Below are 15,747 nucleotides of genomic sequence, written 5' to 3'. Positions count from 1 at the left end.
CTCTAATTTTCTTGAAGAGATCTCTAGTCTTTCCCATTCTATTGTTTTCCTCTATTTCTTTGCAATGATCACTGAGGAAGGCTTTTTTTTTTTTTTTTTTTAATCTCTCCTTGCTATTCCTTGGAACTTTGCATTCAAATGGGTATAGATTTCCTTTTCTCTTTTGCCTTTTGCTTCTCTTCTTTTCACAGCTATATACAAGACCTCCTCAGACAACCATTTTGCTTTTTGCATTTCTTTTTCTTGGGGATGGTCTTGATCCCTGTCTCCTGTATAATGTCACGAACCTCCATCCATAGTTCTTCAGGCACTCTGTCAGATCTAATCTCTTGAATCTATTTCTCAGTTCTGCTGTATACTCATAAGGGATTTGATTTAGGTCATATGTGAATGGTCTAGTGGTTTTCCTTACTTTCTTGAATTTAAGTCTGAATTTGGCAATAAGGAGTTCATGATCTGAGCCACAGTCAGCTCCCAGTCTTGTTTTTGCTGACTGTATTGAGCTTCTCCATCTTTGGCTGCAAAGAATATAATCAATGTGATTTTGATATTGACCATCTTGTGATATCCATGTGCAGAGTCTTCCCTTGTTTTATTGGAAGCGGGTGCTTGCTATGCTTTCTCTTGGCAAAGCTCTATTTGCCTTTCCCCTGCTTCATTCTGTACTCCAAGGCCAAATTTGCCTTTTTCTCCAGGTATCTCTTGACTTCCTACTTTTGCATTCCAGTTCCCTATAAGGAAAAGGACATCTTTTTTTGGGTGTTAGTTCTAGAAGGTCTTGTAGGTTTTCATAGAACCATTCAACTTCAGCTTCTTCAGCACTACTGGTCAGGGCATAGACTTGGATTACTGTGATATTGAATGGTTTGCCTTGGAAATGAACAGAGATTATGCTGTCATTTTTGAGACTGCATCCAAGTACTGCATTTCAGACTCTTTTGTTGACTATGATAGCTACTCCATTTCTTCTAAGGGATTCTTGTCCACAATAGTAGATATAATGGTCATCGGAGTTAAGTTCACCCATTCCAGTACATTTTAGTTAGCTGATTCCTGCAATGTCGATGTTCACTCTTACCATCTCCAATTTACCATCTCTTGACCACTTCCAATTTGCCTTGATTCATGGACCTAACATTCCAGGTTCTTATGCAATGTTGCTCTTTACAGCATGGGACTTTACTTCCATCACCAGTCACATCCACAACTGGGTGTTGTTTCTGCTTTGGCTCCATCTCATTCTTTCTGGAGTTAATTCTCCACTGATCTCCAGTAGCATATTGGGCACCTACTGACCTGGGGATTTCATCTTTCAGTGTCCTATCTTTTTGCTTTTTCATACTGTTCATGGGGTTCTCATGGCAAGAATACTGAAGTGGTTTGCCATTCCCTTCTTCAGTGGTATACATATATCCCCACCCTTTTGAAACTCCATCCTATGTCCCTCCCCATCTCACCCCTCTAGGTTAATACAGAGCCCCTGTTTGAGTTTCCTTAGCTATACAGCAAATTCTCGTTGGTTATCTAATTTACATATGGTAATGTAAGTTTCCATATTACTCTTTCCATATATCTCACCCTCTCCTCCCCTCTCCCTATTTCTATAAGTCTATTCTCTATGTCTATTTCTCCATTGCTGCAGTGTAAATAAATTCTTCAGTACCATTTCTAGATTCTGTATATATGTGTTAGAATATGATATTTATCTTTCCCTTTCTGACTTACTTCACTCCGTATTAAATAGGTTCTCAGTTCATTTGCCTCATTGGAACTGACTCAAATACATTCCTTTTTATGGCTAAGAGTCCCTTGTGTATATGTATCACAACTTCTCCATCCATTCATCTGTCAATGGACATCTAGGTTGCTTCCATGTTCTAGCTATTGTAAATAGTGCTGCAATGAACAATGGGACACATGTTTCTTTTTCAGTTTTGGTTTCCTCAGGGTGTATGCCTAGGAGTGGGATTGCTGGGTCATATAGTGGTTTTATTCCTAGTTTTTTAAGGAATCTCCAAATCATCTTCCATAGTGGCTCTATCAGTTTACATTCCCACCAACAGTGCAAGAGCGTTCCCTTTTCTCCATACCCTCTCCAGCATTTATTGTTTGTAGACTTTTTGATGATGGCCATTCTGACCGGTGTGAGGTGATATCTCATTGTAGTTTTGATTTGCATTTCTCTAATAATGAGCAATACTGAGCCTCTTTTCATGTGTTTGTTAGCCATCTGTATGTCTTCTTTGGAGAAATGTCTATTTACGTCTTTCTCCCACTTTTTGATTGGGTTGGTTGTTCTTCTGGCATTGAGTTGTATGAGCTGCTTGTATATTTTGGAAATTAATCCTTTGTCAGTTGTTTCATTTGCTATTATTTTCTCCCATTCTGAGGGTTGTCTTTTCACCTTGCTTATAGTTTCCTTTGCTGTGCAAAAGGTTTTAAGTTTAATCAGGTCCCACTTGTTTACTTTTGTTTTTATTTCCATTACTATAGGAGGTGGGTCATAGAGGATCCTGCTTTGACTTATGTCATTGACTGTTCTGCCTATGTTTTCCTCTAAGAGTTTTATAGTCTCTGGTCTTACATTTAGGTCTTTATTTATTTATTTATTTTTATTTTTTTCCATTTATTTTTATTAGTTGGAGGCTAATTACTTTGCAGTATTGTAGTGGTTTTTGCCATACATTGACATGAATCAGCCATGGATTTACATGTATTCCCCATCCTGATCCCCCCTCCCGCCTCTCTCTCCATCCCATCCCTCTGGGTCTTCCCAGTGCACCAGCCCTGAGCACTTGTCTCATGCATCCAACCTGGGCTGATGATCTGTTTCACCCTTGATAGTATACTTGTTTCAGTGCTGTTCTCTCTGAACATCCCACCCTCGCCTTCTCCCACAGAGTCTAAAATCTGTTCTGTACATCTGTGTCTCTTTTTCTGTCTTGCATATAGGGTTATCGTTACCATTTCTAAATTCCATATATATGTGTTAGTATACTGTATTTGTCTTTATCTTTCTGGCTTCACTCTGTATAATGGGCTCCAGTTTCATCCATCTCTTCAGAACTGATTCAAATGAATTCTTTTTAATGACTGAGTAATATTCCATAGTGTATATGTACCACAGCTTCCTTATCCATTCGTCTGTTGATGGGCATCTAGGTTGCTTCCATGTCCTGGCTATTATAAACAATGCTGTGATGAACATTGGGGTGCACGTGTCTCTTTCAGATCTGGTTTCCTCGGTGTGTATGCCCAGGAGTGGGATTGCTGGGTCATATGGCAGTTCTAGTTCCAGTTTTTTAAGGAATCTCCACACTGTTCTCCATAGTGGCTGTACTAGTTTGCATTCCCACTAACAGTGTAATAGGGTTCCCTTTTCTCCACACCCTTTCCAGCGTTTATTGCTTGTAGACTTTTGGATAGCAGCCATTCTGACTGGCGTGTAATTGTAGGTTTCTTTTTTTGTGCTGTCTTTGTCCGGTTTTGGTATTGGGGTGATGGTGCCTTGTAGAATGAGTTTGGAAGTGTTCCTTCCCCTGCAATTTTTTGAAGGAGTTTTAGAAGGATAGGCATTAGCTCTTCTCTAAATACTTGATAGAATTCTCCTGTGAAGCCCTCTGGTCCTAGGCTTTTGTTTTCTGGGAATTTTTTTTTATCACAGCTTCAATTTCAGTGCTTGTAATTGGGTTGTTCATAACTTCTATTTCTTCCTGGTTCACTCTTGGAAGACTGAACTTTTCTAAGAATCTGCTCATTTCTTCTAGATTATCCATTTTATTGCCATATAGTTGTTCATAATAGTCTCTTATAATCTTTTGTATTTCTTCATTGTCTGTTGTAATTTCTCCTTTTTTATTTCTAAGTTTGTTGATTTGATTCTCTTTTGTTCTTGATGAGTCTGGCTAAAGGTTTGTGAATTTTGTTTATCTTCTCAAAGAACCAGCTTTTAGTTTTATTAATCTTTACTATTGGTTCTTTCACTTCTTTTTCATTTACTTCTGCTCAGATCTTTATGATTTATTTCCTTTTACTGATTTTTTTTTGGTTCTTGTTTTTCCAGTTGTTTTAAGTGTAGAATTAGGTTGTCTTTTCAATGTTTTTCTTGTTTTTTTGAGGTAGGATTGAATTGCTATAAACTTCCCTCTTAGAACTGCTTTTGTTACGTCCAAGGAAAGTTATGACCAACCTAGATAGCATATTAAAAAGCAGAGACATTCCTTTGCCAACAAAGGTCCGTCTAGTCAAGGCTATGGTTTTTCCAGTGGTCATGTATGGATGTGAGAGTTGGACTGTGAAGAAAGCTGAGCGCCGAAAAATGGATGCTTTTGAACTGTGGTTCTGGAGAAGACTCTTGAGAGTCCCTTGGACTGCAAGGAGATCCAACCAGTCCATCCTAAAGGAGATCAGTCCTGGGTGTTCATTGGAAGGACCGATGCTGAAGCTGGAACTCCAATACTTTGGCCACCTCATGCAAAGAGTTGACTCACTGAAAAAGACCCTGATGCTGGGAGGGATTGGGGGCAGGAGGAGAAGGGGCCGACAGAGGATGAGATGGCTGGATGGCATCACCGATTCGATGGGCATGAGTCTGAGTAAACTCCGGGAGTTGGTGATGGACATGGAGGCCTGGCGTGCTGTGATTCATGGGGTCGCAGAGTTGGACATGACTGAGCGACTGAACTGAACTGAACTGAATACGTTTTGAGTTGTCATGTTTTCATTGTCATTTGTTTCTAGAATTTTTTTTTTATTTCCCTTTTGATTTCTTCAGTAACCTGTTGGTTATTTAGAAACATGTTTTAATCTCCATGGGTTTGTGTTTCTTACACTTTTTTTCTTGTAACTGATATCTAGTCTCATAGCATTGTGGTCAGAGAAGATGCTTGATATGATTTTGATTTTCTTAAATTTACCAAGGTTTGATTTGTGACCCAAGATGTGGTCTATCCTGAGAGTGTTCCATGTGCACTTGAGAAGGTGTATTCTCCTGCATTTGGATGGAATATCCTGAAGATATCAATAAGATCCATCTCCTCTGATGTATCATTTAAGACTTGTGTTTCCTTATTAATTTTCTCTTTTGATCATCTGTCCATTGGTGTGAGTGGGGTGTTCAGAGTCTCCTACTATTATTGTGTTACTGTCAGTTTCTCCTTTTTATGTCTGTTAGTGATTGTCTTATGTATTGAGGTGCTCCTATGTTGGGTGCATAGATATTTACAGTTGTTATGTCTTCCTCTTGGATTGATCCCTTGATCATTATGTAGTGTCCTTCCTTATCTCTTGTAATCTTCTTTAAGGTCTGTTTTGTCTGATATGAGGATTGCTACTCCAGCTTTCTTTGCTTTCCATTTGCATGGAATATATTTTTCCATCCTCTCACTTTGTCTATATGTGTCTTTAGATCTGAAGTGGGTTTCTTATAGACAGCATATATATGGGTCTTGTTTTTGTATCCATTCAGCCAGTCTCTGTCTTTTGGTTAGAGCATTTAATCCACTTACATTTAAAGCAATTATTGATATATACATTCCTACTGCCATTTTCTTAATTGTTTGGGGTTGATTTTGTAGATCTTTTTTCCTCTCTTGTCTTTCTTTACTATATAAGTCCCTTTAATATTTGTTGCAAAGCTGGTTTGGTGGTACTGAATTCTCTTAACTTTTGCTTGTCTGAAAAGCTTTTTATTTCTCCATCAATTTTGAATGAGATCCTTGCCGGGTATAGTAATCTTGGTTGTAGATTTTTCCCTTTCACTACTTTAAATATATCCTGCCATTCCCTTCAGGCCTGCAGAGTTTCTGCTGAAAGTGTATAGGGTTTCTGTTAAGCGTATGGGGTTTCTCTTGTATGTTACCTGTTGCTTTTCCCTTGCTGCTTTTAATAGTCTTTGTGTGTTTAGTCTTTGTTAGTTTGATTAGTATGTGTCTTGGCGTGTTTCTCCTTGGGTTTATCCTGTATGGGACTCTTTGTGCCTCTTGGATTTGATTATTTCCTTTTCCATGTTGGGGAAATTTTCAACTATAATCTCTTCAAAAATTTTCTCATACCCTTTCTTTTTCTCTTCTTCTTCTGAGACCCCTATAATTTGAATGTTGGTGCATTTGGTATTGTCCCAGAGGTCTCTGAGACTATCCTCAGTTCTATTCATTCTTTAAACTTTATTCTGTTCTTCAGAAGTTATTTCCACCATTTTATCTTCAGCTCACTGATTCGTTATTCTGCTTCAGATACTCTGCTGTTGATTCCTTCTAGAGTATTTTTAATTTCAGTAATTGTGTTGTCTCTGTATGTTTATTCTTTAATTCTTCTAGGTCTTTGTTAATTGATTCTTGCATTTTCTTCATTTTGTTTTCAAGGTTTTTGATCATCTTTATTATCATTATTATTCTGAATTCTTTTTCAGGTAGTTTGCCTATTTCCCCTTCATTTATTTGGACTTCTGTGTTTCTAGTTTGTTCCTTCTTTTGTGTAGTATTTCTCTGCCTTTTCATCATCATTATTATTATTTTTAACTTACTGTGTTTGAGGGCTCCTTTTCCCAGGCTTCAAGGTTGAATTCTTTCTTCCTTTTGGTTTCTGCCCTCCCAAGGTTGGTCCAGTGGTTTGTGTAAGCTTCATATAGGGTGAGATTTGTGCTGTTTTTTTTTTTTTTTTTTCCCTCTGATGGGCAAGGCTGAGTGAGGTGGTAATCTTGTTTGCTGATGATTAGGTTTGTATTTTTGTTTGTTGTTTAGATGAGGCGTCCTGCACTGGGTGCTACTGGTGGTTGGGTGATGCTGGGTCTTGTATTCAAGTGGTTTCCTTTGTGTGAGTTCTCACTATTTGATACTCCCTAGGGTTAGTTCACTGGTGTCTAGGATCTTGGATTCAGTGCTCCCACTCCAAAGTCTCAGGGCTTGATTTCTCCAAACTAGTTCTGAAATAATGGAACATGGAAGAATGCTGTCATCATTTGGGATTCAGTGGTTTATGGCAGGTCTGGGCAGTTTGGAAACCACCAGGGGGGACTGGAGGAAGGCAGATTTGGTTGCAGCTCTTCCAGGTGCAGTCCAGGTAAACAGGTGTGTGTTGGGGCTGAATAGTGAAGGGCCATGCTGGGACATCGCGATCTAATTCTTTCTGCCTGGCTTTATCCCAGAGTTTATAAATACCCCATGCAGCACACTCCACCTGACTCTGGAGGATTCTGGAGCAGGGGGTGTGCAATTGCACTCATGTGGTCCAGCTCTGGGCTGGTGGCTGTGTCTAACAATTCTTTTAGGAGAGGATTTTTGAACCAGATTATCTTTTATCTATTATTATTATAAAGCTATATGACTGTTAAAACTATTATGAAAAATTTCCTTTGACTTCTCTTCCCTAAAATACTCAGTTAAACATTTAATGCTTATGCCCTATGTTAAACATTATTGGGGAGTACCAGAAAAACTTTCAGTTTGGTTTTGGGAAACAAATTTTATACATACACACACACACAAACACACACACACATACACACACATACACACACATACACCAGGTAGAAGGCCTGGCAAGTCTGTGAAGTTCTGCCATTGGGAACAGGTGACCTGGACCTGTCTTGTCACTGTCAGGCTAAAATATATAATTATATATAATATAAATATATATACACACAAATACACAGACACACACACTCAGTTGTTGGCTATAACTAAGGACAAATAAGAGTGAAAGATCAGATTGTATAAGCCTGAATATTTGCTCACTGTTCCTAAAACCAAAGTCTTACAATTTGTCTTGCCCTCCCCTCTACATTTATTTTAGTATTTTCTAGTTTTAAGAACTGGCAGTCTTTGGAGCTTCTTTCAAGGACTATTCCTCCAATCCTCGTGGCACCTCTGGGCCTACAAGCTACCCGCTCTGGCTTCTCAAACCTTATCCCCACCTTTAGTATTCTGCCTAGGCTTGTCTTTTACGTATTTAAAAATTCAGGATAGCAGATTTAGGCAATGTAGAATACATTTTAAAGGACCTCGCCTGCAAATAATCTTTATTTTCAATACATTCCTGTAAGAAATACATATTTTTGGGTGGGAATAGGGAGACTTAACTGTGCCAATTAAGTCATAATACCTATGGAATCACCTATTCCTCTAGGTTTATGCTAGTTCTCATAAGGACCAAATCAGAGAAAAAAAGACTTCTCCCTTTTGGAGGCACACCATTAATACCTACTTTGACAGTTCATCTTATGGTTGATACTTACGGCTTTTAGAATAAATCACAGATGAATAGAAAATTCTACTTTTTTTTTTTTTTACGGCTCCCTCATTTGTGGGTTCAGATGTGATTTCTATCAGCCATATCTGTGAAAATATACTTACCACCAAAAGTAATAATTCTAGCCAGTTCCAAATACTTTTGAAGTAGGCAAATTTAAATTCTTTCAGTTTTTTGATTTCTTGTATTGCAAAGACAATAATAAAAATACAAAATATGATTTCACAGGAAGCAATAAAATAATCATAGAAGCTAACGTATCTGAGGAGCTTCACAGAGTAAAACTGCCATGAAGTAAGTATTCCTCCAGTTGCAGGGAATTCTGCCACCAATCTGTAAAATGAGGTTTGTGAAAGTAACTGCATTTCAAGAATTTATATTTCAGTACCTAATTCAATTGAAATTTCCAGTCAGTGATGTTGTATACTTTAATAGTTATTTTGTACAAAATATGTTTTCTCAGGGTAACAGGCTCAAAAAATTCTTTTTAATGCTCCACTTTCTTTGGTGCTCTGAAAATTCACAGTGGTCAAAGACCAGTGTAAACGAGAAAGAAGGAAAGATGTGACTTTACATTCATTTTACTCTATGTTTTGATTGCTCATTCATAACTGGACTGCTAATTTATCCCCAGAGAATAAGGGGTGATGTTCAAGAACATGCTGTACTGTTAGTTACTGTTATTATTCAGGACTCCCCAAATATTTCAGAGGAGGGACATACACTCTCCCCGTTTAGCTTATCAGAGATACTTCTTGCTTCTAAATCTCAAGATAACATACTATATTAAAGCCAATGTTTTCTATTTAACTTTAGGCACTAGATTTTGGATACAAAGATCTACATGCAAGTAGAAGTATAAAAATTACTCCAGTACCAAATATAAAAAGATTTTTAGGTAATTCCCTGTATTCCTAGTTTTTTCCATAACTGCAGGTAATTAAGAATTGGCAGTAATTTAAGGAACCAGTATCTCTATCACAAATTCATAATGTAATTATTCCTACCTGAAGGTGTTAGCAAATCTTATTGGTACTGGAATAAGGTGCTGCCCCACTCAACCCCAAAAATACCTTACCAAAATCCAGAACAAAACCACCAGTTAACAAATAGAAAACAGGATTTTTTTTTCACCTTGCGTATATTCGGTGCACAAATTTGAGCAAGTGAGTGAAATGAATGAAACTCAGTATTTTGACCTTAAGTGTAGACTAGTGAACAAAAAGCAAAAAATGATGAGCATTTAGTTTGCCAGATGTGTGTAAAAAGGAAAATAAGTGGATAAGGTCGTAGTGTAAGCAATATGCTCCCATACAACTATTGATTATACTACCAGGTAAAAGTTTCAAAATCTGCTGAAATTTCTAAAAAACATTTTAAAAGATAAATAAAATAAGCATGAAACCTAGAGACAGAAAATATGGACTTAATGTAGTATTGCAAGCAGTTCTTCGTATAACTGTAAGCCAATTACCCCATTGTTTCTATTCTTATTTAGGACATTGGAGTGATTTGTATTCTTTACTTTTATCCCTGGGGGGACTATCGGGAAAGGTGAATACTGTTGGTAAGAAGCTGATTCCCTGAAAGAAACTACTATAACATGCTGCTGACAGTAATTCATTTGCTTTCATTTCTTTTTTTTTCTTTTTTGCTTTCATTTCTGTACATTTTAAAGGCTGTGACTATCTTTCACCATCACTGTTGCACAAGGGCCAAGTTCCCCATTCAGAGTAAAGGCTGATTCCATATTCCATTCGGAAGAAAAATGTAAAACTCAAGAGAAAAAAGTGGCTTACTAAGACTCAGTGGACACTAGTGTTTACCTCTCCAGTATTCACTATCCTATTCCTCCTTTCCAACAGAACCTTGTATCAGGCATTCACCCATTCCCAGATGGCTTAGAAGCCAATTCAATCCCCAAGCAGATTCAATCACAGTAATGCTATTTGCTTTGCCAGTCCTCAGGCCTAAGGCAAATAGTATGGTCCAGGTTAGGCAGATTATCTAAGATAATCAGACCTACAGAAATAATTTTTTTCTCTTCGGCTGTTTCCTCCTCCTCCTTGATAGAGGGGATGTCTCTCATCCTTTTCTTGGGTCCAACGGGTTAGCCCTGGCATGTTATTCTCAAGTAATAGTAGAAGTACAAGACAGCAAGTTTTAATGTACAAACTGCTTTCAAATTTCTGCGTGTATCATGCATGTGTGCATGCTAAATCGCTTCAGTTGTGTCAAACTCTTTGTATGGACTGTAGCCTGCCAGGTTCCTCTGTTCATGGGATTCTCCAGGCAAGGATACTGGAGTGGGTTGCTATGCCTTCCTCTAGCAGATTTTCCCGACCCAGGGATCAAACCCATGTCTTTTATATCTCCTGCATTGGCAGGCGGGTTCTTTACCACTAGTGCCACCTGGGAAGCCCTTGCTTTTATCATATATACTGACATTCCATTGACCAAAGAAAGTCACATGGTTGAGCCTAGTATCTAGTTCTGGGGTATTGCACCCTGCCCTAGGTGACAGGGTACTACAAGTTTACATGGCAAAGATGTGAAGAATTGGGGCCATTTGCAAATCATCATTGGCTATAATCATGTCTAGGATGTTGGCTCTTGTTAAATATTGTTTGAATGTTAAATTGTTCATTCTTGAGACAAAAATTAATAACTTAATAAAGAAGCTCATTGTGAAAGGAAATCAACAGATTTGAACGATCTGATTTAAAGGAAGAAATTTTTAGGGCTAAATGTTAGATTTGTCCAGCTGCAGAATGACAAGAAATAAGGCTATATATTCTTAAGTAATATAAAACTAACCTACTGTATGTAATTCTTCATGTTCTGCAATATATCCTGAAGCAGTGAAACAATGAATATGATGTTGCTTTTTCTTCATCATTATTGGAGGAACTACATTATATTTACATTGGAGCTTATGATTTTAATCTCAGTACAAACATGCTCAAACTGGAAACTCTAGAGGGCTCTGGATGCCTTTTAAATTCAATATACTAATAAGAGGTCTTGAGTCACTCACCTGATAATGCAAAATAGATTTACATTAGCATTGTATACTGAAAAATCAATAAAAATAACTCTAGTGCCTCTTGTGATCCAGCTGTTCATTCGGAGGTTAATGAACTTGTTTAGGGTTTCAGATTTTGATTTTGATAAAGTGAAAATATACCCCCCATTTTGGTAAACACCAACAAATCCCCAGTGCCAAGGGGAGTTCATACCAGGAGAAGAGTACTTCCATCTGTTAGACAAAAAAAGAATAATGGAGAGATGAGAAAGCTTGACCAAGAATAAGAGTTAACTTTTGGTTCAAAAGTAGTTTAAAAAAAGTAGTACTAAGTTCATAAGCATTACAGTAATTTTGAAGTAAGGTGGTTAAGGATTAAGCTAAAAGGATTAAGGTTGCATATGTTTTCATTTTTTAGTGCTTATTGTGGACAAGTGCTATGAGAAAAAAAAGTTTAGTCCATTGCCTCAGGGAACTTGAAATCTAGAAAACAATGATGCATTTTTTTTTCATTAACATGTACCTGTTGTCTTATCTTCAGTCTTTGAGGAGGACAAGAACATCCAGGGTTTTAAGTCAGAAATATCTGCCTCAGTGTGGGGAAAAGATGCTTTACAGTGTGGCTTCTAACAGTCATATACCATTTATAAATGTCCAATAAATAAAAACTTTGTTACAATGTCTATGTTGTTATATAGGTATCTTATTTTAATGAAAGTACACAAAGTAAAATCTATGTAAGTAAATTTTGTTTCCATTCTTTCTACTTTTAACTTAGTTGTGTGTGTGTGCCTGTGTGTGTTCAGTTGTGTGTTCAGTTGTGTCCGACTCTGTGACCCTTTGGACTAGAGCTGTCAGGCTCCTCTGTCCATGGAATTCTCTGGGCAGGAATACTGGACTGGGTTTGCCATTTCCTCCTCCAGGGCATTTTCCTGTCTCAGGGATTGAACCCGTGTCTCCTGCGTCTCCTGCATTGCAGGCAGATGCTTTACCCACTGAGCAGTTCAGGAAGCCCAGTGAACTTAGTTATGGATATCAAAAAATTAAGCTTTGATTCTTCATTTCAGTTCCTATTTAGTCTCCCCAAACAGATCTGAACAATTATCCAAAGATGCTGTGCTTAAACTTGTTTTCCTATCATTAATACCATGTTTGCTTTCACCAGAGAAGATAAAAATGATAACACTAAGAAAAAATACTCATTTAATGAAGATTCCATAGTTGTATCTTTGCACGTTTTCCACATGATTGTTAAAATGAAACAAGAATGTTTGTTATGCTAACCCTCTCCTACTTCAATTTTTAATACTGGTTTTAATTAATGAATGTTGCATTTTAGAAAGACAAACACAACTTGATTTGTATTTTGGTTGTTAGGAAATGACACATATTAAAAGTCTAAATCCATGTTAATTTTGGAATGTAAATTATTTGTAGTTGTTATAATTTGGAATGTTAGAATACCTAACAGATTAGTCTTGAGATCAAATTAAAATGTGTACTTAAATAATTGACTTATCTCATAATTTTTTATTGAAAGGGAAATGGTGTGTGGTACTATTATACTATTATAGCAGTATAATATTTAAGAGAATGTGTCATTATACTTAAGAACTGATATACAAAACAAGAGAACTATACAAGCACGTTGTGGCCCTCAAGAACGCCCAAAACTCATACAAAGAGAAAATAAGTTAACAAACCCACAAAGCAATGATCAGTCCTAGGGATACTGGGGAAACTGCTCAAGAAGGGAAATGTAGTTACTGTACTTATATTTATATAAATATAAAATAAACATTGACTAATGATTAACAACATTATAGTATAACCATAGGCTAAGAGGAATAGGAAGTTTGTTGAAGGAGAGAGTGGTATAAGAAGGATATATGACACACACTTTCTGTGACAGAGACAATAGATATACAAAACTATAAAACCAAGTAATAGCAGTATCTGCATACTATTTAGAAATGTGAAGTATATACAAGAAACAACTGAAAGTGGTTGCTTGTGGAATGGAAATTATGAGCAGGAAAGTGTGGACCTTTGTAAATGTTTGCATCACTTTGATAAATATCAAATTCTAAAAAAGATACTTTGCCTCTATGATTTCATATGACCTTATATGCAATGATACCAGTACCTTCCATGTTAAAGGTAGGTAGTGTTAGTGGCACTGGGCTTTTACATTTTCAATGTAAAGTGTAGATGTGAATCTATACTAGTATTAACCACAGCCACTTTGGAGAACAATGGCCAAAATATCTTTGGCAGGCATCATCTGATGCAGTGTCTGTAAACCTAACTGCCCCCTTTCAAGATGTTGTGCTGTGCTGAGTTGCTCAGTTCTGTCCGATTCTTTGCGATGTCATGGACTGTAGCCTGTCGGGCTCCTCTATCCATGGGAAAAGTACTGGAGTGGGTTGCCATGCCCCCCTCCAGGGGATCTGCCCGACCCAGGGATCGAACCAGGTCTCCTGCATTGCAGGTGGATCCTTTACCAGCTGAGCCACCAGGGAAGCCCAAGAAAACTGGAGTGGGCAGCCTGTCCCTTCTCCAGGAGATCTGCCCAACCCAGGGATCAAACCAGGGTCTGCTGCATTGCAGGCAGATTCTTTACCGCTGAGCTACCAGGGAAGCCCTACTGGCAACAATACAAGATATCACTGAAGTAAGCCAGAGTGAGAAAGCAGCGGAGTACTTCAGAGACATTCCCTAGGGATCCCAAAAAGCATTTGGGATGTGTATAAGAGCATCTTGCCAGAGCCAGAGAAACTGATTGAGTATTATAAAAGCAAAAATGGGCACTTTGCCTTGTGTTCAATATGACTTAACACTTCACCTACCACAGCTGGGGGGAAAAAAAACACTCTGTGTCCTATGGTAAACAAAAAATTAACAGGTTTACTCTTCCTTTTCTCAGCACTGCACCTCTGAGTCTTCCTTTGATACTATTATTGAAAGAGTCTCCTTACCTGCCAGCTCCCTGTGGTATCATTTGGAAAATAAATATATTTTCACAGTTGTTTGAAGATACAATGCTAGGTGCTACAAAAGTTATGTGTAATTTTACACTACTTACTCAGTATCCTGTTTAAGGCCAAAATCAGCCATATCTTCATTTTTAGAAGTGTATTTGTCATAACATTCATCCATCAAAGACCGAAAGAATGAATAGACCTTGCATGTGCCATTGCGGACTTTTAGTTGACGGACTCTGGGGAGTCCTAAAAGTATATTCTCATAGTAGATGCGACTGCTGTTCTTTAAATCATACAGCTTCTCATTATTGTACCATGAGTCCCAGTACAGACCATCCAAAAAGGGTCCTTCCATAAACTTCATATAGAAAAATACATATTACGGGAAAAATATTTTCATGTCAACTGTGAACAGAATCTACATTCATAATGTTATCCATAAGAATATAAAAAACAGTGATTTTGAGGACAAGTATGAAAATTATTAGCCAAGCCACCATTAATAATGGTAATGGTAGATGATGTTGATTATAATGAAGATGGTTAACATTTACTGAGTACTTTATATGTACTGTTCTAAGCACTTAACAAGTATTAACTCATTTCTATAACCTTTCTTCTCTAAGGGGTATACTGAAAACCCTTCGCCACAACATGGGCAAAGAATTTATTGGCAATTCAAGGCATTTTTAACAGTAATTTTCACCATATACAATTTTAAAGTTATAAGAATTATATCACACTGAGAACACAGGTTCTCAATAAACATTGGTTGATTATAATAGTTTGAAGAAATGACATTTATTTTTATTCATTCCTTCAATAAATACGTATCAAAGTCCCTATGATGTGTGCCAAAGGCTTTTTTATGCAATACCTAAAACTATTTCATCCAATCACACCTTACCTTCCAAAAGTCAGTTATGCTGCGAATAGACTTAAAGTTGGTTCTTTCTTCACCAGCCACAGATGTGTCCAAAAATAGAGATGACATAACTTTGTTTAAGTAATACATATGTGGGTTTACCATCCCAAAAGTCACTAAGGAAAAAAATTTTTTATTTTAAAACTTATGTTAAAAAAAACTCAAGTTTTTATCAGGATTAAAAATGTACTTGTAATTTGTTCCTAATTTTGTTTTGAAAATTCAGTTTTATTTTGCTAACTATAAAAGCAATAATAAAAAAACTAAAATATAAAAATACAAAACAGGAAGAACTTTTCTTTAACCTACTATGTAAGAGTTAGGTTTGGCATATATTCTTCAGATTTTTCTAAATGCAAACACAATATAGAGAAGACAACTTTATTTTTACAAAACTGAGACTACATTTTACATACTATCATGCAAATTGGCTTTTTTCCAACACTGGGAGTATGCAGCACAATTTGGTAAGTAGTTAAGGATATGAACTTTAAAATCAAACAGATTTTTTTTTATCCCACCATAGGGATATCTTTTAATGTTTTGAGAAGTGAGATAGTTCACAT

General features: G+C 37.0%; 1 protein-coding gene across 2 annotated transcripts in view; it reads right to left on the bottom strand.

Annotated features, from left to right (window-relative positions):
* The window catches only part of PKD2L2 (polycystin 2 like 2, transient receptor potential cation channel), a 40,868-nt gene that overhangs the window by 22,947 nt on the left and 2,174 nt on the right, over positions 1-15,747 (bottom strand). For both annotated transcript variants that reach the window (XM_070465416.1, XM_070465417.1), the window contains exons 3-6: positions 15,164-15,297; positions 14,358-14,614; positions 11,285-11,506; positions 8,352-8,580 (exon numbers count right to left, since the gene is read on the bottom strand). In XM_070465416.1, coding sequence (XP_070321517.1) covers positions 8,352-8,580; positions 11,285-11,506; positions 14,358-14,614; positions 15,164-15,297 — 842 coding nt within the window. The remainder of the gene's footprint in view (positions 1-8,351; positions 8,581-11,284; positions 11,507-14,357; positions 14,615-15,163; positions 15,298-15,747) is intronic.

This window comes from Odocoileus virginianus, chromosome 3 (genome assembly GCF_023699985.2).
Source record: "Odocoileus virginianus isolate 20LAN1187 ecotype Illinois chromosome 3, Ovbor_1.2, whole genome shotgun sequence".
NCBI lineage: Eukaryota > Metazoa > Chordata > Mammalia > Artiodactyla > Cervidae > Odocoileus > Odocoileus virginianus.
This window is presented reverse-complemented; position numbering and strand designations above follow the sequence as displayed.